This window comes from Sardina pilchardus, chromosome 14, assembly GCF_963854185.1.
Source record: "Sardina pilchardus chromosome 14, fSarPil1.1, whole genome shotgun sequence".
NCBI classification, from domain to species: Eukaryota; Metazoa; Chordata; class Actinopteri; order Clupeiformes; family Clupeidae; genus Sardina; species Sardina pilchardus.
The window spans coordinates 23,871,314-23,894,740 of record NC_085007.1 but is presented as its reverse complement, the minus strand read 5'-3'; the positions used below and the strand labels follow the sequence as shown (position 1 = coordinate 23,894,740).

General features: G+C 48.1%; 1 protein-coding gene across 2 annotated transcripts; it reads left to right on the top strand.

Moving 5' to 3' along the window:
* Positions 1 to 353: 353 nt before the first annotated feature.
* ell2 (elongation factor for RNA polymerase II 2) lies at positions 354 to 23,050 on the top strand. 2 transcript variants are annotated; one of them, XM_062554590.1, is made up of 12 exons: positions 354 to 640; positions 4,861 to 4,908; positions 7,104 to 7,225; positions 9,969 to 10,132; positions 13,334 to 13,593; positions 16,761 to 16,885; positions 17,936 to 18,005; positions 18,273 to 19,170; positions 19,759 to 19,825; positions 21,199 to 21,370; positions 21,737 to 21,781; positions 22,153 to 23,050. In XM_062554590.1, exons 1-12 carry the CDS (start codon positions 467 to 469, stop codon positions 22,267 to 22,269), a joined length of 2,262 nt encoding a protein of 753 aa, XP_062410574.1. In that variant the 5' UTR covers positions 354 to 466; the 3' UTR covers positions 22,270 to 23,050. The 2 variants fall into 2 exon arrangements, with proteins under 2 accessions (XP_062410574.1, XP_062410573.1); XM_062554589.1 differs by having other exon boundaries at positions 362 to 640; positions 18,270 to 19,170.
* The last annotated feature ends 377 nt before the right edge of the window (positions 23,051 to 23,427 follow it).

Genomic DNA, 23,427 nt, shown 5'->3' with positions numbered 1-23,427 from the left:
ACTATGGCCAGGGCTGTAGTAGAACATAATCCAAGTTTTATTTATTATTTAATATATTATATTATATATTCTTTGTTCGTATTAAACAGCTTACATTAGTTTGTTAGCATTATTTATACTAGAAGTTGAATGGGCCTATTAGCGTTAAGAACGGATGCATAATGCAGTTCGATATCTGTGATGTTCTATGACGTAGATACCAGTCTCTCAGCTGATTATTACAAGCACGTGTAGGACTAAAAGGCAAACAAGCAGACGGCATTGTTGTCAGCTCTGACAAAACACAGGTAGTTAGCTGGTTTAGCTTTCTATCGCACGTAGACAGCAGAAGTTACTGCTGCACATTTCAGAAGATTTAAAGGGAGGCAGGAGAAAAATGAGAGGCCAATCAGACGCACAATTTCAGAACTAACCCTTTCGGGAGTCCCTCCCTCCACTGTCCCGGCGAGGCAGACTTGTTCAGTATATGCCCAATCGTCAGAGGGACTATGGTGGAAGGCTGGTAAAGATGGCGGCTCTCTCCGAGGATGGGAGGTACGGACTGAATTGTAGCCGACGGAATGCGGGCAAAATCACAGTATTGCACGTAAAACTGACGGAGACAGCCATACGAGCGCTAGAAAACTACCAAAACTGTAAGGTAAGTTGAATGAGAAAGCACGACAACTTAAGAGTAAACTGTTACCTACACTTTTTCTGAAGTTTTCTGGTCTGGAGTTGAGACATTTGCCACGCAGTTTGTTGACTGCCGCTGGATAACAGTGTTATTTCACATTAAGCACATCAAAAGCGACACTACTAGTTATGGATTGGCAATGATTATGTTAAGACCACAGTGGAGTTTTAACTAACTGACAAATACTACCGACCCAACCGCTTCAACTAAGCCAAGTGGCAGCTCAGACGTTAAGCCAACACAGCACTGTGATAAGAATTTATGCTTTTGCCATCATATATCTTCTCTTACTGATAACGTTAACATGAATCTGATCAAACTAATACTATGTTTTCCCTCCTGTCCATATGCTAAATGTAATCGGTAGATGCACTTAAATATAATTAGTTTTAATCAGTTATATCAGCAGGTTTGGGTTGTATTGGCGTGTAGCCAGCCTGCTAGCTCTAAATACTTGGTAAGGGTTAAGTTGCTAACATTTGCAACTAGTCGACGTATTTAAATTCCATATACAACTTTAACCATTGACTTTAACGAGCTAACAACGTGGCAGATCGACCAGAAAGTTGAAATTAATGTTGGCTCTGAAACCGGTAAACGTTTTAAATGATCTTCGTCTGTAACGTTAGCAAGAGAACTAACATTGGTTAACATTAAGGCAAATAATGGCGGATCGATTGCCTTCTCGGACTGAAATCAGTCTCTTAAAAGGTAATTTTACAGCTGGAGGAAATAGTGACAAACGTTTCACTGCAGTGGCTTAGCAAGCTAGTTAGCTGTAGAGCTAACGATTGTGGTCAGAGCCGCTGTAGCAAGTTTCAAATCCGCTATACAAAGTTAGCCATCATTTGCAAGTAGATAGATTGGTTGGTTAGCTGGCAAGTGTGCTTTCGATGACGCTAGTTTGACGTTGACCTAGCTAGCTGGCTACCGTGCTTAATGCTGTTTGATAAGTAACGGTATGCCAAAGAGTGATCAATTTAGCTATATTTGGCCATGGGCCAGCACAACAAAATGGACATTATATATCTTACAGAAATGACAGAAGAATTTCGACAGCCATGCGAAATTAGCTCTGATAAGACATAGTTGCGTTATTGATAACTCTGTCTATCCATCGACATTTTCCCTGATGGTAACGTTCATGTTAGCTGGCTACAGCTAATATTGCTTGCTTGATCATTGGCTTAGAAAAATGGCAAACATCACACCAGCTGTCTGACCAAAATGTTAGCAATAGCTTGATTAAAAAGTGCTTATCGGTCTTGGTTAAAGTTGTGACACTTACAGACTAGCAGCTGGCGTATTCTAATCTTTATGTCCCAAGATAGCATTTAGTGGGGCATTTGTATGTAACTTAATTACTTACAATGTTTAAATTACTTATCAGTAGTATTTTACATTCGACGTGTAAATTTGTCGACATGAACTTTGGAAACAGTTGCAGGTTAACAGATTGAATCCAAAGTCTGAGTAACAGATGAATTCAACCGATAGAGTGAGTTGGACAGTCAAAAATGAAATAATTTGGAAGCATGAACTTAATCTAGTGCGGACGTACTCGTGGACCAGCTTGCCCCCTCTCGCTAAATGGAGCTTAGTACGTGTCATGCATTTAGCTGAAAGCTACTGAAAACTAGGCTATTAGCTGGATCTGTTGATAAAACGGTTATAAAATGCCATGCAGCTAAACGGGTATAACATAATCTAAGTGAACAGCAATGATGGGAGGTTACCTCTAAGTAAAATATAAAACAAATAATTAATGTGTATATGCCGTATCTTTCACTGCTGTTTTGGGTTGCCATGCTATTTGCTACTGGAAAGTGCCGGTAGAAGTCTAAGCCATTTGTGCATAGACAGTAAAAGATAGCATTTGTGTCATCAGCAATTTCCGTGTGCACAGACGATGGGTTACCTCGAAGGTATCTAATTTCTCGGAGGATTTTCTGAGGAAGGAAGTGACGTTGGAGTGTTTGGTCATAATTTGTTGGACCAGTGAAGAGTCAGCGACTACGTGAGCAGCAGCCTGTCCAGAGAATGAACACTACTGGTCATCTCTTGATTTCAGTCAAGTGTAAATGTCAGCAGACTTTGTTAGATTTCAACAGGAGGTAAACCGTCTCTACTTTCGCCTCAGAAAGGGGGAAAGTACTTTGGTGATTCCTGTGTATTTTCCTGACATATTCAGGCCAATTCTCGAATGTTTCTATTAACCACATAGCTTATCATATAGATAAACATTTAGCAACAGTGTGCAACCTATGTGATGGACTGATGCAATACAATTTAAGCTAGGCCTATCGTCATTACTTTTCAGCAACAATAAAGTGTTTTGGACTAAAAACTAACAAGCTAAATGTCTCACTGCAAACAGCACCAACATAGTTGGCTCTGACAAAAGTCCATTCGCATGTCCACTGCTGTCTTTAGATAATTGGTGATGTGCTGTGAAAGTTTTACTTAGACATGTTTGCAGGGTCGTTTGTCCCAGGCCACAGAACTGCATAGTGAAGTGCCTAAACGGCTTGTGGCATTGGGGCGTGCTAACTGTCATTGGAGCATGACTGAGTGTCATGGAAATGAATCTGAAGATAATCCCAAAGCCTGACATGGAGACATAGGTCTGAATGTTGTCAAAAAGATGTCATTGGACCTCTCGTTTAATCTGTAGTTGACTAGGCTGGATATGTAAGTTTTTCAGTTTTTCAGACATACTACATTTAAGATGCTGATAGCCATGTTTCAGCATCGGTATCCTGTTTTCCATCTATGTGCAGACTCGTAACAGGAAGTGTATCTACTTATTTCCAAAGAAGGGAGCATTAAACCGCAAGGTGGCCAAATGTTTACATTGCATTGGACCGTTTCATGAGTCCTTGCCGTTCACTAACAGTAGGTTTAGATAGCGTGCTCGTTACGTTTCTGTCCTCTTGCTGTTCATTGTGTGCGTCAACTAGATTACTGTGTTGGACTGTTTTGAAAACACGCATAGTTGACTTCTCTCCTATGGTGCCATACTTGACTTTTTCTAGCTGGGCCTAGTATGTGTATGAGGTTGGCACTGAGGAGTGTGTCTCTGTTTACAATAGCCCATGCTGTGTTTGACTGCACCCCCCCCCCCCCACAAACACACCTCAAAGCCCTCGCTACCAGTTAATCATTGTTAATCTATCTGGCAATGAGACGAGGTGGGCTAAGAGAGAGAATGCATGATCAACAGTGTGCAGGAGTCGAACCTTGCCCATGCGTCGTTGCATCTGTGGCTGTGTTGTGTCATCTGGTTGGCTACTGGAAAACTCCATCTGCCCCTGTGTTGTGGAGAAGTGCACAGTGGCAGGCCCCGCCTGTAGCTCATACCACACTCCAGAGACGGTAAGCTCACCTGCTTGGATGTTTAAACTGTCTCGGATTCCTCCATGGATTTAACTTGAGACAGTTGTGTGAAACTTATCTTCGCCCCCAGTGGAATGCTTTGAAGCAGCACTCCACTGTCAGTGCTTTAAAGCGCACAATGTCAGGCTTAAGGGAATCCGATCCAAGGCCTTACATTTTAAAAAGATGATTGTGCATAATAATGCATTTATTGCATTATCCTGTCTATCTTCTCTGCCTGGTTTCTCTCTATGTCTCACAACTCGCTCATCACACACACACACACGCACGCACGCATTGGCCACCTTGGTCTGCTGACATTCATTAGCAAGCTGTGTGGACACGGAGCTCCTAGTTTCGCTGCTATCTTCTGTGGATGTCTGTCAGTAATGAGGAGCTGTGTCCAGGCTAGTTCTACAAGCTTCTGCTACTTATCAGTTTGGCTCCTATATAGCTGAGGCTACATGTTCATGTGAAGCCAATTGTTGCCTTCATGAGGCCCATAAACAAGGGCAGGCTCAAAGGGGATTAGCTCATGACAAGCGTTGACTGATTGCTGAATGCCACTTTGTCAGTGTGACCGACTAAAGCGTTGGTTGATTTACACTTTGATTGTTGCTCCACCTGAGCATGAGGAACTTCTAAAGCAGACCCCACCCCCTAAGCTGCCTCTCCTCTCCACTCGGTTGATTTGAATGTCATGATCTGAGAAGAGAAGAGTTGGGTCAGGGCAGTTCAATTTGAATTTCTTTCACACAGTTTCTCATGTCATTTCCTTTTTGTCTTTTTTTTTTCTTCTTTTCTTTCAGAATGTACCGTCCTCGCAGCCAACTATACATTTCCAGGGACTTCAAGGGGTGAGTCTGTTACTGTGTCCGTTTAACCTGTCCGAGTGCAATGAAAGTGTTGAAAGTGAAAAACTTTCACCGGTACTCGGGGCTCCTCCCATTAAGTCAGTCTGAGAGTCAGTGGGATGTCTTGAGGCCTCGCCACGGGGCATTTGGCGTACACCTGCTCCACTTTGACAGCCATGTTGGCCTTCAGGTTGCTAAATCACTCCAGTGTGTGTGTGTGTGTGTGTGTGTCTATATCGGCTCACTGCAGCCTCAGGTCAAATATTGGCACAGTCCACCATGGCCTCTCCCATGCTGGGGGTGGGGGGGCTTGGACTGAGCCTTCCACTGCAGTGGACATAAGCTGAGTCATTCTAACCCTACCACCATATGTGTGTACGCACACACACACACACACGCACATACGCATTGCACATGCAGGTACATGCACACATAGACACGCACATGCGCAGTAGCCTTCCTCTCCCTAGTGAAGAGGACTTCTGAGGGGCAAGAGTTGTCATGCAGGACTGGGAGCCTTACTGTTCCTTGCAAGAATGACTGAGAACGTGCATGCATGCACACACTGTGTGCAAGTCCAGTCTGAGGAACACCAAAACCAAAAATGCAGAAGCAATAGCTGGCCTCGTAGTCGTTAGATAAGGAGATTGGGGAAATTGTCTCTTGCGTGTGTCCTGTCTGGTGGGGCCACTTCTCTAGATGACCTGCTAGCCACCTAATTTGTTTGTATCCGAGCTTGTGGCTCGAGCCATAGGTTGAAGAAGTCTCTGTGAGTGTAATAGAGCAGTAGCCCCTTTCACATTCACCGAATTTAACGCTAAATCAGCCGAATTTAACGTTAAGGCTGTTCCTTTCACATTGACGACACGGGGTGGGGAGTCAACCCGCCTCGGCAATCCAACCCGTCTCGGGGGGTAGTATCAGAGCCGAGCCGTGTTGAATATGAAAGGAACAGAGGTCAACCCCGCTATTAGGGGTGTGTGACTGATGACGTATTTGGCCAGGCAGGAGGTTAAAATACAGGAAACACACAAGAGACTAGGATAACTTTAGCTGCTGTGTCCATAGATATATGTGTGTCCAACAATCACGTTTTTTATGCTGAGAGTGCCCTGAATCTCCTTTTCTCAGCACTTCGGTCAAGTGTTTATTGTTGCTAGGTTACCAAAACCGTCTGCTGCGTCTTTTTAGAAAGTTTGCCTAATGATAGCTAACTAGCCAACGAGCTAACTGTCAGAGCAGAAGTTGTTCAGGACTCAGCACACTGAAATATGACTTCGACAGACAAAAGGACCTCATTTGGCATTCAAATAACATAACAAGTGGCCCGCCATCATTTGGAAGCTAAACCACGTAGAACTAGCATGACAGTTGTGTTTATCAGTTTATCTCCGAGGTCCAAGGCATGCTTAACGTCATTGTTCACTCCCAAATTGCGTGTGACGTGCTGCTAGGCAACGCCTCCCATAACTCGCCTCTGAAACCGGCTTCAGACAACCCCGGGACCAGAACACGTCTACCTTTCACATTGCGAAATCCCCTGAACCCGCTATTTCTTAAACGCTAATGTATCGTTTCTGAATGTGAAAGGGGCTAATGAGTGTTAACTGAGAGGAGGGGCTATTTATGGTGGCCTGGGGGTCGAATCCCAGACACCACCCCTCAGTCCCCCCTAACCCAAACCCCCCCAGCTCCTGTGAAAGTGACTGGCTGGCTGCTCTTTGAACCCCAGGATGAGTTCAGCCCAGGAACGGCTATAAATACTATAGCAATCAGATAGGCTGGAAGACCCTCTCGCAAAACAATATCGGTCAAACACCGCCACCCACATATGACCACAAATAAACATAACCCCGTAGACTAGCACCACCCCTATGGCCATAAACACCTACTCTTACTAGCACCATATATGAACATCAGAGAGCATGTACGTACGCATACAGAAGCTCCTCACGGATGACCGCTGAAATGCCACATAGGTTTGATCACAGATGCACACATGCCATCTCTGCCAGCATATCCATCTGAATGTAAAGGACACAGTGTGAAGTTACAAAGTAGGCAGTGGTATGTTTGTTTTTGTGTGTGTGTACGTGTGCGTGTGTGTGTACGTGTGCATGTGTGTATATGTGTGTGCGTGTGCGTGTGTGTGTGTGTGCGCATTGGCTTATTATGACCTGACTATTTTGTTCCTGCAGCGTATCAAGATTCCCCGGATGGACGCCCCTGACAGCGCTCATAATTTTGATTTCTACTTGTCAAATGTTGGCAAGGATAACCCTCAGGGCAGCTTCGAGTGTATCCACCAGTACATGTCTAGGTATGAGACACACACTAGGTATCCTTGCAACACAAACACCTGTAGCTCCATGCTGTCATCACTGCAGCACACCTACACCGCACACCTGTCCTACACACCTGCAGCTAAACCACAAATTCATTAACCTGTCCAAACCCTTGCACACCTGTAGTCTACGCCTAATGCCGCCCTTATAAGTCAGAATGAAATCATGGGAGTTTCACTGGAATCGCGGCGCCCGGATTGATATTGTCGTGAGTCTTTTAGTCATGGCTCATGCAAATAGTATAGTATAACAATCAATAGTGACCTTTCTCCAACACCAAACAGAAAGGGGCAAATCGGGTAACAGCTGTATGATTATGTTATTTGCTATTCCACGTGACTGAACAACTCTATCAGTTAGGGATGTCACACATGAAATAATGCTGCATGAAAAATATGACTTAGTAGGTTATCGTTTGAGTTCCTTTCAATATCTAGTACACAATGGGAAATCCTTTAAAGTAGTTTAGCTTAGTATTGTAAATAGTGACCTCCTAGTTGTTGCAAAATCATAGTCTATGACTTGTCTTTAGATGTGAGGGCCCGAGAATGTAGTCTTCCAAAAAAGTCTTGTGGTGTAAGGATGACATTAGTCATACACCTGTCCACACCCATGGTTTTGAGTCAGCAATGTGTTGAAAATGTAATGATTGCGACAGCAAGAAAGTCCCTCAGTCGTGGGCTGTCATCGTATCTGTGATGAGGCTGTGACACGTGTCTGTGCTTGGTGTCTCACCACATCAGATGTGTGAATGTAAGAAGCTGAGGCTGAATCTCAGCCTCTCTCCTAAGCCCTGAACCCTCACAGTTAACATCAGCTGTAGGCAAAGATTCTAGAGCGTAGCTCTGTTCTAGAATCTTTGGTTGTAAGTGATCCAAGTTTGCATTGGTTTGATGGTTCAAAATGCTAATACCAGGAATGGGACAGCAAATGCAACCTGTCACTAAATTGACAACTCAAAAAAAAACAGTTCACCCAAACATGTTGGTAAACTCGTTTCTGGTTCCATTTTTGGCATTTGTTTTCTGATGTTTTTCATGCTTCCAGCCTCTCACTTTGGATTACCCTGTGTTTCATAGCACTATGAATTGTAGCTAATTCCCTTGAGAAAAATGTTCATGTACGCCGACTTAGGGAAAGGGCGCGGGCGAACCCTCAAGCAATTCACAATTTCCCAGTGGGACAGCCCTAAGCCCTCACGAAGTTCACGGGAATTTGCATCAAAGTGTGTGAGTGCGTAAGGGAAGAGATTGGGATTGGGCCAGGGAGTGTCACGGAATTCAACACGTGTAGACAAAAGAAATGTACAGGTGGTTGTGGTCCGTGTGGTTTGGTATGGTATTGGCTTGCATTAGCAGAACAATTAACAATACCGTAATTTCCTGACTATTAGCCGCGGCTTATACCTTGATTTTGTAAAATCTCTTCAGCTAGGAGGTTAATAAAGGGGGGCAGTTAATATGGTGTTAATATGGTTTCGTTTATTTTAACTTGCATAAAACACTGCCCTGCGGCTTGCAGCTTATATGTGGGAAATTACTGTAACTGCAGTTAATATTACAATAACATTAAAAGTATTAAATTTATAGGTACAACCAATTGAAATCAAAGTGCTAATAGCCTAAAGTTTACAAATTAAAGCTTACCCCCTTTGGTAAGATTAGCTATATATCCCCCTGGAGAAAGTGTGCATGCTATTTCTTCTTCGAAACAAGTAACGACAAAGTACATGGATTTTACAAGCTAGCGAAATGCATAAATTCAGTAGAACAATGTGGATGTTACAAGGTAAGAAACACGATTTAAAACGAGTTTCCGGTTTCTCACTTCTCTTACCGGGACGCTGAAGTCCCAATGTTGCAATGTTGGTTTTCGGCCTGGGGACGCTAGGGGGAGCGGGGGAAAGTCACCATTTTCACTGGAACAGATCATTTAATCATCCAAATGATTTCTAAACAGGTTTATTAAGTTGAAGTTCCCCTTTAAAAGCATATAGGCCGAGATCTGCATGCGACGTGTTCATCCGTTCCTGTCTGTTACCACACAGAGGCACTTTGCAGTGGTGTGACTCAGCAGCCACACATACATGTGAAAGTCCAGGGAGTTGCATATCACCTTGGCTACTGGTAGATGCCCTGCTCATGGCTTTTCTCATGTGGCTGGGCGCTCCTTTTGGTCATCTTGGGCTACTCTCAGGTTGAAATGACATGTTAAAGAGGTTGTTGTGTGTTATTTCAGCATGACCTTTTCTACAGTCATGAATCATGATTACTCATGCCAATACGGTCTGCACGTCAGAGAAACAAGGAAATCTCTGCAACTTGTTGATCCTCATTGTCTCATGTCATTGGTGACCTGGCTAGTTACGAGCCAGGCGAACAATGTTCTAAAAATACACCAGCCAGTTACTCCTTTGATTCACATGTGATAAGTAGTCATTTAAAGCTAGAGCAATGGGTCTGTATCTAGCCATTTTGAGTCTGTATCTAGCCATTTTGACATTTTGAGTCTGTATCTAGCCATTTTGAGTCTGTATCTAGCCATTTTGAGTGCCTTTCATTACCAGTCAGCATTTCTGCTTGTTCTTTATTTGAATCACTTGTATGAGATGAAGATACGGCGGCGTGTTTATGCTTATATAATTATTCACACTGAAATTGACTGTGCGATGTATTTGTTGGATGATTTGACGTCTTGGTCTGTCCTCCCACCCCACAGTGCTGGCACCCCACACCTGGCGTCTCTGGGCACGATACAGGACAAGATCACCGTGTGTGCCACCAGCGAGTCCTACCAGGTGACCCGCGAGCGCATGACGCAGGTCGAGGAGGACTCGCGCAAGAAGAGCACCAAGGTCATCAAGCCTGGTGGCCAGTTCAGAGGTACCCGCCCTGAAACGCACACACACGCTCACTCGCGCGCGCTCACAGACACGCATATTATAGAAAATTGCAACATTTACACACCACACAGAGGTCCCTTTTCAGTGATGCTGCCACCCATCACCACTTAGTAGTAGTCAAGGCCCCCATTCCTGCCTGACAGGCACGACCTCCACCCCACACGCGTCTCGCTGCCCCTGGTTGGATCTTCCCCCGCGACTCTCACAGCCCTGCCTGGGATTGGTTTGAATTAGTCTGGCTCCACACACCCAGTCTCCTGAGCCACACGACCATCAGCCGTGCTGCTGCGCTCACTCTCTATCGTCTTTCTTTCTTTCCTCCTTTCTTGCGCTCTCCTCTTTCTTTCTCTCTCTTTCTCTTTCTCTCCTTTCTTTTTCACTATTTCTCTCTGCTTGTCGTAGATCTGTCGGTGCATTAGTCAGAAACTCTTCTGCTGTGTTTGTTTGGCGTGTAGACCAGTGAGCTAGCGTGTTACGCGCACGCACGCATCCACATATGCACGATCGTTACTGGGAAAATCAGGAGTCTGGCCACGACTGGTCTGTGAGATTAAGGTCAGTGAGATGAGCAAAGTGAAAGTTAATCCCATTACACTCGAGTGATCTCTCCTGCTTACCTTTCTCTCTCCAGCTCAGTCTCGCCTGCTCATGGCTCTCTACTCAGTGATTGTAGAGAGAGAGAGAGAGGGAGAGAGAGAGAGAGAGAGAGAAGGGAGGGGAGGGAGGGAGCGAGCGAGCGCGACAGTCCTGGGTGAAACTGAGAGCTGCACAGTGGGTAATCTGTTGCAAGCCGCTGCAATTGTTTTGCATAGCCCGGGTGTCTTTTTCAATGTGTGTGTGTTATCTGCCTGCCTGGCTGTCTCACCTGCCAGAGGTATATTTAGTGGCTTCTGTCTCCCTGTGTGTGTGTGTGTGTGTGTGTGTGTGTGTGTGCTCGGACTAAGCGGTAATTTGCGTGTGGGTCAGAGCAGAGGCTATAAACCTAAATAGCCAGTAGATCACCTGGCGTCAAAATGCTCTGTGTGGTGAACAATGTGTGGCGCTGGCGCCGGCTCTCCCACACAGCCATGTGCTGGACGAGTGAGGATGCTGCTCTCACCAAAGAATGTTACAGACCGCTCACGCTTGTCTCTCTCTCGTCTCTCTCTGTCTGTTTCTCTTGTTTCTCTCTCTCTCTCTTTGTCTTTCGTTCTCTCTCTCCCCCTCTCTCTTGTCTCTTTCTCTCTCTTTTTCTCTCTCTCTCTCTCGTTCTGTCTCGGTCTCATTTGTTTCCTCTCCTCTGGTGTTTCCTAGATGAGTTTGGTGTGCATTAGTGTGGTTCCCATTGGGCCAGACGACACAGCTGCTCTTTATACAGTTTCAGTCCCAACACCTGGGGGCTGGCGCATGGGCAGGCACACACACACACACTAGCACACACACACACACACACACCCTCTGCTGCAGTCTCAGTGTCTCTCTCTGAAAACGAGAAAAGTCAGTTACTCATCCCGTAATCTGTTTCACCCTCTTGGGGCTTTGCATGAAGAAGAAGCAGCAGCAGCCTGTGAGGGGGAAATGGAGTGGGGGGTTGGGATAGGAGAAAAGCGTGAGAGAAAATTGAGAGCGAGTGAGAGAAAAGTGGTTTGGAGCAGGGAGGAGGAGGAGGAGGAGACGCCAGTTCTCTGGAAGTCAGGCCTGGGCTTGTGCCACGTCCCAGAATTACACCAGAAAGGAGGTAACAGTAATGTTGTCCACCAGGCTTCTGACATCCAGATTGTGCTGGCATGCACACACCCACCCTCACCCTCACCCTCGAACTGCGCCTGAATCAGATAATGAGTAATTCCGACCGCTCTGGACGTTCCTGCTGTAGAAACTTAGCATTCCGTGGAAGCAAACGTGAGCACCATGTGCGGGAACATGTGCAGATTTCCTCGCTGGGCCACTCCGAGGGCAGCTGCAAGGCTCCCTTTAAAGAGACGAGAGGGAGGGAGGGAGGGAGGGAAGGAGGAAAGGAGGAAGCTATCCTTGGCTTTATCTGTAAACCATGCCTGGCGTTTGATGTCCAAACGAGCTGCGTTATGTCACATGCGCTAGGTAATGCGCTTAAGCGGTGACACAAGCGATTCACCTGCTTCCTGGGCAGTGAGACAGCAGAAACCGTGTGTTTGTGTCATGTCTCGGTGTGTGTGTGTGTGTGTGTGTGTGTGTGTGTGTCGTAGTGGGTCACTCTGCACCCATCATGGTGAGGAGTATCTGGTGTGTGCCCTTAATCCATTAAAGAGCTTTTGAATTTCATAACGGGCAAAGTGAACGCCAAGGTATGTTAAACTAAGCCACAGTTGGAGCGAGGCCACAAGGACCCATTTGTCTGTTAGATAACTAGCTTAGAGGTGGGCAGAGATGGAAAGGAGTGCAGGGAATTTCATCCATTTCGTTAAGACGCAATCGCATCCCGTTTTTTTTTTTTTTGGTATCCGGTGTTATGTGACGCGTGCAGATTTGCTAACGTATGGGAGAGCTGCCTGGCTTTAAATGCACACCTGTGCAGTCTTACAGATTAGCGAACCTCATGCCTTCATCAACAACAAACACACTCAAGCGCACAGCTTATGCATACACTTTTTTTCTCTTTTTTTCCCCCCCTCCCCCCTCACACACACACACACACACACACACACACACACACACACACACACACACACACACACACACACACACACACCCACACCCACAGCCTGGCGCTTTTCAAGTTCTGAAATCCTGTTCAAACTCCACAGAGCTTTGCATTTTATTCTTTTATGATTTGTTGAGTGCTCTCAGTCTCCTGAGTTTTCTGATTTAATGTGTGGCAGGTAATTGTACACACACTCCTTGAGTGTTCTTGCTAGGCTAGAGCAAGGATTTGTGTGAATTTTATTGCACCAGTTGAAGATGTCACTAAACGCACAGGTGTGTTCATGCACCATAGTTAACATGGTAACACCTGTCCTCCTAACCTAACCTGTTCACAAAGTAACCTTGATCTCTCTCTCCCCTCTCTCTCTCCCCCTCTCTCTCTCCCCCTCTGTCTCTCCCCTCTCTTTATTCCCCCTCCCTCTTTCCCCCCTCTCTCTCTCCCTTCTCTCTTTCCCCTTCTCCCTCTCTCCCTCTCCCCCTCTCCCTCTCTCTCCCCCTCCCTCTCTCCCCCCATCCGCAGGTAAAACCGTTCAGATGCGTAAGCCGGCCCCCTCCGCCCCGGACCCAGTGCCCGAGCGCAAGCGCTCCACGCCCATCAACCCGGCGAGCACCATCCGCAAGTGCCTGACCAACAACCCGGTGGCGCAGCGGCCGTACCGGGACCGCGTGGTCCACCTGCTGGCCCTGCGCTCCTACAAGAAGCTGGAGGTGCTGGCGCGCCTGCAGCGCGACGGGGTCAGCCAGAAGGACCGCAGCTCGCTGGGCAGCACCCTGCAACAGGTGGGCATCAAATGGGCATCAAATGGGCATGCAGGGGGCAAAGGAAGTGGCATGCTGTGTTATATGGGCGCAGGCCTCCAGCAATGCTAGAAGGGGTAGGAGGGGCGACTAGGATCATAAGATAAGGTGCTGTAGATGAAGTTTGAAGGCTGAAACCCCGTGGCTGCTAACGTCTGTTGCGAACGCATCTCTGAAATTGGTGGAGAAAGCTGTTTAGTTACTGCACAGTGCCTCCCTGTTGTTGCATTTGCTGTAAGGGGATGGTGAGGAGTGGAAAGGGAACTGACATTAAAAGGGAAGACAGCAGGTGTGTGTGTGCGTGTGTGTGCAGGCCATAGATTCTAAAGTTTGCCGACTAACAGGAACCAAAGCTGTCAACTTTGAGGAGATTTGGTTGCTAATCCAAGCTAACTACCTATTGCACGTTGCACTGAAAGTTAGCTCTGGGGTAGCAATAAACAAAGTTCATCGTCTTAACATACTGAAGATTGCTGAACCAACTCGAAGGCAGATGACGAAAGTGTGTTGGGCAAAACGTCTGCATTTCAGACTTCCTCATACCCACAAGAGTCAAACAGGTACAGTTTATTCAAAATCCCCATGTCACATAGGAAAAATCGCAAGATACCGGATCATCTTATATGGACAGAGACGGAAGTCTTTTTGTAGGCAAACTTCAGAGGTCTAATTGGGTCTGAAAGTCTCTTGTAGCTTTTACTGTGTTGCCCATGGCGTCGGTAACGAGCCACTTCTGGGTCTGGTTGGCCGTACTGAAGCTGTGTGGAAGCTTTAGTGAGTGGCCTCTCGCTGGCTTTGCTGGTTCAATATTCACAAACTGGGAACACAGGTCATTCTCTGCTGTGCAAGCATGCAGTGTTGAGTGTTGTCAGTCTTGCTGTTGACAGCCCTATTGCGCAATAATGTGTAAGAAGTACGCATGACTGCTGCATAACTTGATGAAGTGTTGCTTACGGGATATTCACACAAGTTGCATACAGAAATTCCAGTGTTGCCAAGTTGGCGTCTTCCAACTTCAAGGCGTGTTGACAGTGTCTGTTATGTTGTTGTTTATGTGTGTGCGTCAGTATATGACTTTATGCACAGACATGTTGCTCTTTCACCGCAAGACCTTATAATGCCTGGAGGGACAGCCTTTGAAGCGGTTGCAGTTAATCAAGTCCATGCAGTTCTGGTCTGTCTCTCTCTCTCTCTCTCTCTCTCTCTCTCTCTCTCTCTCTCTCTCTCTCTCTCTCTCTCTCTCTCTCTCTCTCTCTCTCTCTCTCTCTCTCTCTCTCTCTGTCTGTTTCTTGCTGAAAGGGTTACTTTCACCCAATATTCTTTACAGCATGTCCTGGAGCATGTTGAACTGATCAGCCTGGATGAAGGCGTGAACAAGTGAAAGTGTGTGTGTGTGTGTATGATTTGAGGCTACAGTGTGAGTCCCTTCAGCCTAGCCAGCCTTGGGCCAACACAAAGGCCTGCATTCATCCCTAATTAAAGCCACGGGATGAGTTAAGAGCTATACATTAAACCACTCACTCATACCCCCACTGGATAGAGAGAGAGAGAGGCACACACACACACACACGCACACGCACACTCGCTTTGTGTTTTCCTATTTAGATCTTGCCTATGCAATCTGCAGATGCACACACACTGAAATAGTAGTCAAACATAAGAGGGGGGGGGGGGGGGGGGTGTATACAAACGCAGTGCACATGGCTTGGGGAATGTTGTTAATGTACTTTAACATCTCGTACACTCGTGAGTGGGTGTGTATGGGGGTGGGTGGTTGAGAGTACAATGCTGGCTTGTTCAGGGATTTGTGTGGTCAAGTTTAGTTTTGGGCCGGCGTGTCCTTAAATACACTTAATTTAGCAGAGGAACCGGTTCCAGCGGTATAGAGGCCCAACCCCCGCACGTGCATTCTGAGCGTACAAGTCCTCGAGCTGCACCAGCGGAGGCTCTCTCAAAACGGTCCCGCCGGACAATATAGCCGTGCCTTTAGCTCAGCGACCGTCCACGCTCGCGGTCAACGTAGCGTCTTCGCGAGAAGACGGAATTTGATCCAGTCGGCAACGGTTTCCTCCCAGCATATCATTTGCAGCATTATGCAATGCATTTGATTCCAGAGGTTGTCGAAGCTCTGTGTGTTTTGCTTCACCTCGACAAACATGTCTGTCCGGAGCCCACAGCTGGCTCTTCCAAGTCAAACCAATGCGGTTTAATTGATTCTATTTTCGTGGACACGGTCCTTGCGTTCCTTTCTCTGCCGGACGGAGACCACAGTGGGGTTGGTTAGGCCCTTGTCTGAGTGTTGTTGGCTTATTGAGCAGTCTTTTATTTTGTGTCCCTTGTTTGGGAAAGGGGGGGTGTCTGAAGAATTTGAAACCGTGGACGGATTGGAGGGGGAAACTCGATAGCCCTCCTCTTGGCAGCACTCTGCATCTATTTTTAGTCTTTTTTTTTTTTTTCTCCCTTCCTTTCCACTCTCCCCGTGTGTGTGTGTGTGTGTGTGTGTGTGTGTGTTTGTGGCTAAAATATTGCGAAATGTCTTCATATTGTCTTGGGGAATATTGCCAGGGAATTTTAGAGTCATCTACTGGGTCAGCATTGTGGCATGTGTCTGGTGTCCATAAAGTCCCCAGAACTTTCACAGACATTAAGTGGTGTGTGTTTGTGTGGGGGGGTGTGTGTGCGTCTGCTGGTTGTGTTCCTGTCCCGCCCTGTTTTTTGAGCTTGCGTTGCCAGTTACCCGTTATGGTAATGCTAGTGTTTTGACTATAAGGGACTGGGAGTGTCTCCACACAGTAAGGACAGCTGGCTCGTCTAGGTGTGTGTGTGTGTGTGTGAATGAGGGAGCGAAAAGGTTAAGTGTGTGTGTTGGTAATAAGGCCTGCTGCTGTCTCCTGAGTGTGCATAGGGCAAAAATATACTTGACTTGAAACTGAGAGCTTGTCCTAGTGCCTGAGGTCAAGGTTCACGCAAGCGTGTGTGTGTGTGTGTGTGTGTGTGTGTGTCTTCATCTTCATCCATCAGTGCACGCATGCATGCATGATAGTGAAATTCTAACGGCTGCCGTTGGTCCTTCCTGTGGTGGCTGAAAGTGAAAGGCCTTGCCTGTGTCCCATAACGTTGTGTGTGTGTGTGTGTGTGTTCTGTGACAGGTGGCCAACTTGAACCCCAAGGATAACTCGTACGCTCTGAAGGACTTCATCTACCGCGAGGTGCAAAGGGACTGGCCCGGCTACAACGAAGATGAGCGCACGCAGCTGGACCGGCTCCTGACCCGGTATACACACACACACACACACACACACACACACACAGAGAGAGGGGGAGAGTAGTAACTGGTAAAACACACAACAATAGCAGAAATTGCCGTCTGGAGAAATGTGCAGCCGTCCCCTCAGCCCTATTAATACACACTCGCTCACTATTGTGTGGTCAACGGTTGGGCAGCGCTGCGCCACACCTACGGCGGCAGGTAATCCAACCCCGAGCGCACCTGGAGAGGATTTCAGCTCGGTGCACCCACAGCTCATTTTCCATGGTAACTCAACATGGTTGATCCCAAAGGGCCATTGTGGGGATGAGCCTTTACAGTCCAGCCCTGCGCTAACCCACCCAAGCCAGCTGCTGCCGGTCCTAAAGAGGGCTTACAAGGGCTCACTACAGACCCATTCCCTGGTGTACTGTGTGCGTGTGTGTGTGTGGTGCCAGATGTGCTGTGTGTGTGTGTGTTCCGTTCTCGCTATCTGACAGCGACGCGATCGCCCATCGGGCTTCTCATCTCCTTAGCTAATGATTTGTCAGCGCCGGTCCCCGCTCTATCTGATTCCACAGACGCCATGGCACGTCTCGCTCTCGTCCTCGTTATCAGCCCCCCCCGCTCCCCGCTGATTAGCCGCCGCTCGGCAAAACCTGTTGAATGGCGCAAATTACAATATCAATGCTACAAAGTGCCTTAAGAGCCCTGTAGCAAAGGGCTCCTTATCGCCTGGAATGATGTTCTTATTACTGGGGCCTCTTAAGTTGTTAAGCCAGTTTGCTGTGCAAATGTTTTCTCCATTTGCGAGTCCCGTACGGCCGCTGTGCTAGCGTAGCCTGCCGGTGTGATTTGCATGAAAGAGACCATGGTTGGGCTATGAAAGGGCCCCTTTTACCCAATGCGAAAAGCCCCAGCTTGTGTTTTTCTGTCAGTCAGCTACCACTCTGGGACGCTCTATATTTAAACTTGTAGAGTGCACGACCTCAGCGGAGAAAAATGGGTGTTTATTTTCTGTGTGGTGTTTTTTTTTCTGTAATTTTGTCACTGCTCAAAGGGTACTCTTGTTTACAGGAAGGGTATTGTGCCGGAGAGCCTGCCATCCACCAGTCCGCCAAAGGAGCAAGTCCCCACGTCCCCACAGGTAAGACACGCACGCACACGCACACACACACACACACACACACACACACACACACACACACACTTTCCCTTTAAATAAAATTTGCATGTATGTGAACGTGTAATCTCAGGGGTAATCTAGTTTGCTCTAGTTTGAGCACACCTGAAGTATGTATGAAGTTATTCATCTAATCCTCTTAACCCCCCCCCCCCCCCCAACACACACACACACACACACACACACACACACACACACACACACACACACACACACACACACACACAGCAGAAACGGCAGCCGGAGGGTGACTTCATCGACCCTTTGATGCCCAAGAAGCCGCGCATCTCCCACCTCTCCAGCCGAGCCCCTGCTCCCGCCGGCCCTCCCCCTCCTCCGCCCGCCTCCCTCTCCTACTCCACCTCCACCCCCTCGGCCGCCGCCACCTCCTCCTCCTCTTCCTCCGACCGGCGCTCCAGCGCGGCGCCTCCGCCCCCTCCCCCCTCGGCGGCCTGCCCGGGGCCTCCCGCCGCATCCTCCTCCTCCTCGTCGTCCACCTCCTCGTCCCGGCCTCCGCCCACGGGCTCCACCTCCAACTCGCCCAGCACGCCGGAGGGCCGCGGCTCGCAGGACCTGCCCCTGGACCAGAGCTCCACCTGCGCCGAGGCGGCCGAGCGCTACGACCGCCCGCCGCTCCCCCTGCTGACCACCTCCTCCTCCTCCATCGCCTCCTCCCGCGCCCACTCGCCCAGCCCCCCCTCCTCCTCCTCCTCCTCCGCCGCCGCCAGGCCCGCCCACGGTAACGGCCACGCTCACGCTCCTCCTCCCTCCTCCTCCTCCTCCTCCGCCTCCTCCTTGGTGGCCCGCACCTCCCCTGACAGCGGCGTCAGCAGCAGCAGCAGCAAGAAGCCCAAGAAGAAGTCCAAGAAGCACAAAGAGAAGGAGCGCGACCGGGAGCGCGAGCGGGAGAGGGAGCGCGACAGGGAGAGGGAGGAGAAGAAGGAGGAGAAGAAGGAGGAGAGGATAGAGGAGCGGAGGGAGGAGAAGGCCACGGTGGTGGTGACCACGGAGGAGGAGGAGCGGCCCAGGAAGAAGCACCGGCCGGAGGAGGAGGAGCGGCCCAGGAAGAAGCACCGCACGGAGGAGAAGCACACGCCGGCCCACAGGAGTCCCAGCTCCGAACACGAAGGTATTGTGTGTGTGTGTGTGTGTACATATGTTGCACTGTTTCTTGAGATATGGAGTTGCACGCGGGTGTATGTTAAGTTGGTGTGTGTAGTGTGTGTGTGTGTGGTGGGTGGGGGTGCGTTGTGGGCCATGTCCTTGGGTAAGTGCAGCAGTAACGCTTCATGAGCACGGTGCCCTGTGATTGCTGAGCGGCTTGGATGGCGGCCCCCAACCACCCCACCCTCACCTGCCTGCAGCTAACGAGAGTCGCGCTCCAGCACCTCTCCTGTCGGCCATCTGGACCACGATCTGCGTTCTCATTATCACAACAAATCTGTGCCGTGTGTGTGTGTCTGAAATGCAGACACACAAGGGAATACGCTCACAGGCATTTACTTGTCCTTGTCCCTTCTATCAGAGCTGAGCAACTGCTGTGTGTGTGTGTGTGCGCATGTCATGATGTATAATGTTAGCTTATGTGTCTGTGTGTGTGTGCATGATGTATAATGATAGCGTGTGTGTGTGCATGATCTATAATCTTAGCTTATATGTCTCTGTGTGTATGCATGATCTTTAATGTTAGCTTATATGTGTCTGTTTGTACTTCCAGATGGGAAAGACAGGACTGTCCACTCCACAGACGTGTCCAGTGCGCCACTCACACCGGACTTTATCACGTGAGTACCACGTCCCGTCCTCCTTCACCGTTGTTATTGCGGTGGCGTTCCAATTTCCTGGGTATTCCTAGCTTGTGACGCACCCAATGCGGTAGATGGTGTTTGGACTCTGAGTGCATACTGATGAGGAGAACGCCATCACCTGGTCTCGTCTGGCTGCATACAGATCATGAGCGTTCAGAATCCTAGTAAACACCGAGCACACAATTAGAACAATGTAAATAACTTAGGACACAACCCTAGGGGTTTTGGGCCTTTTTATTGTGCGTGATTTATCTCTTGCTCTTACTCAGTGTTACTGCTCTAGGCTCTAGACACACACACACACACACACACACACACACACACACACACACACACACACACACACACACACACACACACAGAGAGAGAGAGCGAGCTCTTCATCTTGCAGAAGGTTGCGCTGTCTTGTGAAGGGTGGGAGTCCCTCCAGGCAGGGATGAGGATGGGAAGTAATTGCAGGTTAAATTGTTAGGTGGTTTAAAAGCTATCATACTTCACACATTTAAACTGTGACCTGAATCATAAAGGCTAAAACCTCAGGTGATGTAAGTGTGTGTGTGTGTGCGCGCGCGCAAGCATGCGTGCACAAGCTTTAATAGATTTCAGTCTTTCCCCAGGCTCTTGTCTTAAGACTTTAGTTTGTCAGCAGGTTCTGCAGCTCTCTTCATAACACACACACACACACACACACACACACACACAGGGCACCTGTTGACAAGCCTACTGCTCTCAGTACTTTCCACTCAGTCACAACACTTCACTGTGTTTCACAGTCAGTAACAGACAGTAGATGTGTGTACTCACTCAGTGGAGAAGACAGCAGGCATATGACTTCAATATTTATGAACACGTGCTTTAAAAAAAAAAAGAGGCTTTTCTCCAATGGTTGTCTAGTCAAAATAGCACAGACTAGAAAAGCACTCAGAGAGCGCAAACCTCCGCCAAGCGAAAATAAAAAACATAACCGCTTCCTGGATCAAGACAGTGATCACTTCCCAAAATGTAATCGTTTCTTCCTTGGGTCATTTCAGACCTTTCCTGAAAATGTAATTGAAATCCATCCATAACTTTTGAGTTATCTTGCGAACAGACAGACAAACAAACAAACAAACAAACACAAACAAACACAGACAGACAGACAGACTTTGAGCACTTTGAGATCATTTATTTGATGTAAAGCGCAATATAAATAAAATGTATTATTATTATTATTATTATTATTATTATTATTATGACCGACAGACAGACAAACAGACAAACCAACCAACCAACCAACAAACAAACCCAGATGAAAACATAAACTCCTTGGCAGAGGTATTGACTCTCTAACTCTCTGTCCCCCACTCCAGTAAGTACCCAGCGCTGGTGTCCAACGACCATAGGCAGCGCTACAAGGACGACTTCAACTCCGAGTACGACGAGTACCGCGTGCTGCACGCCCGGGTGGACGGCATCAACCGCCGCTTCACCCAGCTGGACGCCCAGTGCCGCCGCCTCACGCCGGGATCCAAAGAGTACCAGGTGGGCCACCGCCACGCCGGCAGAACTACCGTAATCTCCGCTGTATGAGCCGCATTGTGTATAAACCGCAGGGCGGTGTTTTATGCCAGTTAAAAGAAACAAAAAACATCTAGAAACATATAACAAAAGCATATTATATTATATAAAACATATTATAAAAACATACTATATTAACTGCCCCAGTGTATTGACCTCATAGCTGAAGAAATGTTGCAAAGTCAATGTGTAAGCCGCGGCTAGTAGTTGGGGAAATGACGGCAGTCGCTGGGACGACGACCCTCGTGCACGGTGTGGGAGAAGTGTTGAGCGATCGCTACATCAGCTGTATGTCTGCTAAACTGTCAACTCTGTTTGTGGCCCCTGCAGGAGGTACATGAGGAGGTGCTGCAGGAGTACAAAAAGATGAAACAGGTGAGCGCGTGTCCAGTCACCTTACAGTGACCGTGTTTGTGTGTGTGTTTGTGTGTGTGTGTGTAGGCTACACTGTCTGTCGTCTTTTGAGCTTTGTTGCAGTCTACAAGCTTAGCATCACTGGTGTGTGGGCGTCGGTGGGTTTAGCCATTGCATTACTTGCATTCCTGTGTGTGTTGGAGAGATGAGCTGGATGGACAGAATGGAGACTTGGGAGTTGTGCGGCTTTATCTGTTGACCTCAAAAGACCTAAGAATAGCAGCGAGATGGCGGAAGTTTAAAGCATGCTGAGAGAGAGAGGGGGGACAGTTGTGATGTGAGTGTGGTTGCTGACGCCCGTCTCTTGCTTTTGCTCTCTTCTCCCTCTTCAGCACAACCCAAACTACTACGAGGAGAAGCAACGCTGCGAGTACCTGCACAACAAGCTGGCCCACATCAAGCGACTCATCGCCGAGTTCGACCAGCGGCGGGCACAGTCCTGGCGCTAACAGGCCAGAGCGGGCGGTGGGGAGGGTGGGGCCTGAAGAGCGACGGGGAGTGGGAGGGGTGCCAGGGGACCACTACACCAGGATGCCCAAACCTTCATTTCAAAAGTGTGAGAGAGAGGCGGGGGTGATATTGAGGAGGTGAAAAGAACTCCCTTCCCTCAGTTGTTCCCCAAAAGTCCCCCATCCCCTTCAAAACACCTCCTCCCCCTGCCTCTCACACTCTCCCACCAACTCTTTTGGGCTGTGTGACACCTCCCCACCCCACACTCCTTCCTCTTTTCTCTCTCTCTCGTCCTCCTCCCAAGGTACTGTTGCCATGGCAATGGCAGAGGAACACCCCTGTGATGTCATAATCATAGAGAAAGGAGTCGGTGGAGCTTCACTCTGCGAATCTTTTTGAAGGACTATACAAGAGAAAAAAAAAACCTATATGAAAAAAAAATTAAACTTATTTTTTTCGAAAAGCAAAAAAAGAATATATTCTATCTGTAGCTACCTGTATTTTGAGAGAAGAATGGAGGAAAGAGATGTATTTATTTTTTGTTTTTGGAGCAAAGAGGAGAAGGAAGGCTACAATGGAGGAGTGTTGCCAAGCGACCCACATGTCCAGCGCAATCTCTCTGTTAGAATCATTTCTTTCCTCAGAGCAATGCAATACCTGCAGGCCTTACCTGATCAGGGGACTTCCTGAAGCCTTTTGCACAGGAGAGGGTATGCGATGTGATGTGTGTGTGTGTGTGTGTGTGTGCGTGCGTGTGTGTGTGTGAGCGAGAGAGAGAGCGAGCGGGTGGGTGGATGGGGTGGGGTGGGGTGGGGTGGGGTGGCAATCAGGAGCCCATTAGCCCCCAACACAGGTGGCTTGTGGAACCATGACCCCTGACATTAGATGGCGTCAGGGAGCTGCATCAGTATTTAGGCCTGGTGACGGGCGTGCGTGTTTGTTTGTTTGTGTGTGTGTGTGTGAGTGAGGGGAAGTAAGAGAGGTAAGCAAGCAAGCAATGGGAAGGGAAAGGCGAGCCGTGCCTTAACGCTGTGTGTGTAGGTGTGTGCGTGCGTGTGTGTGTGTGTGTGTGTGTGTGTATGTGTGTGTGTCTTTACACTCGCCTGACTCCTGATTCACCAGGCCCTTGCGGAGGAACTACTACAACCCAAGAATGG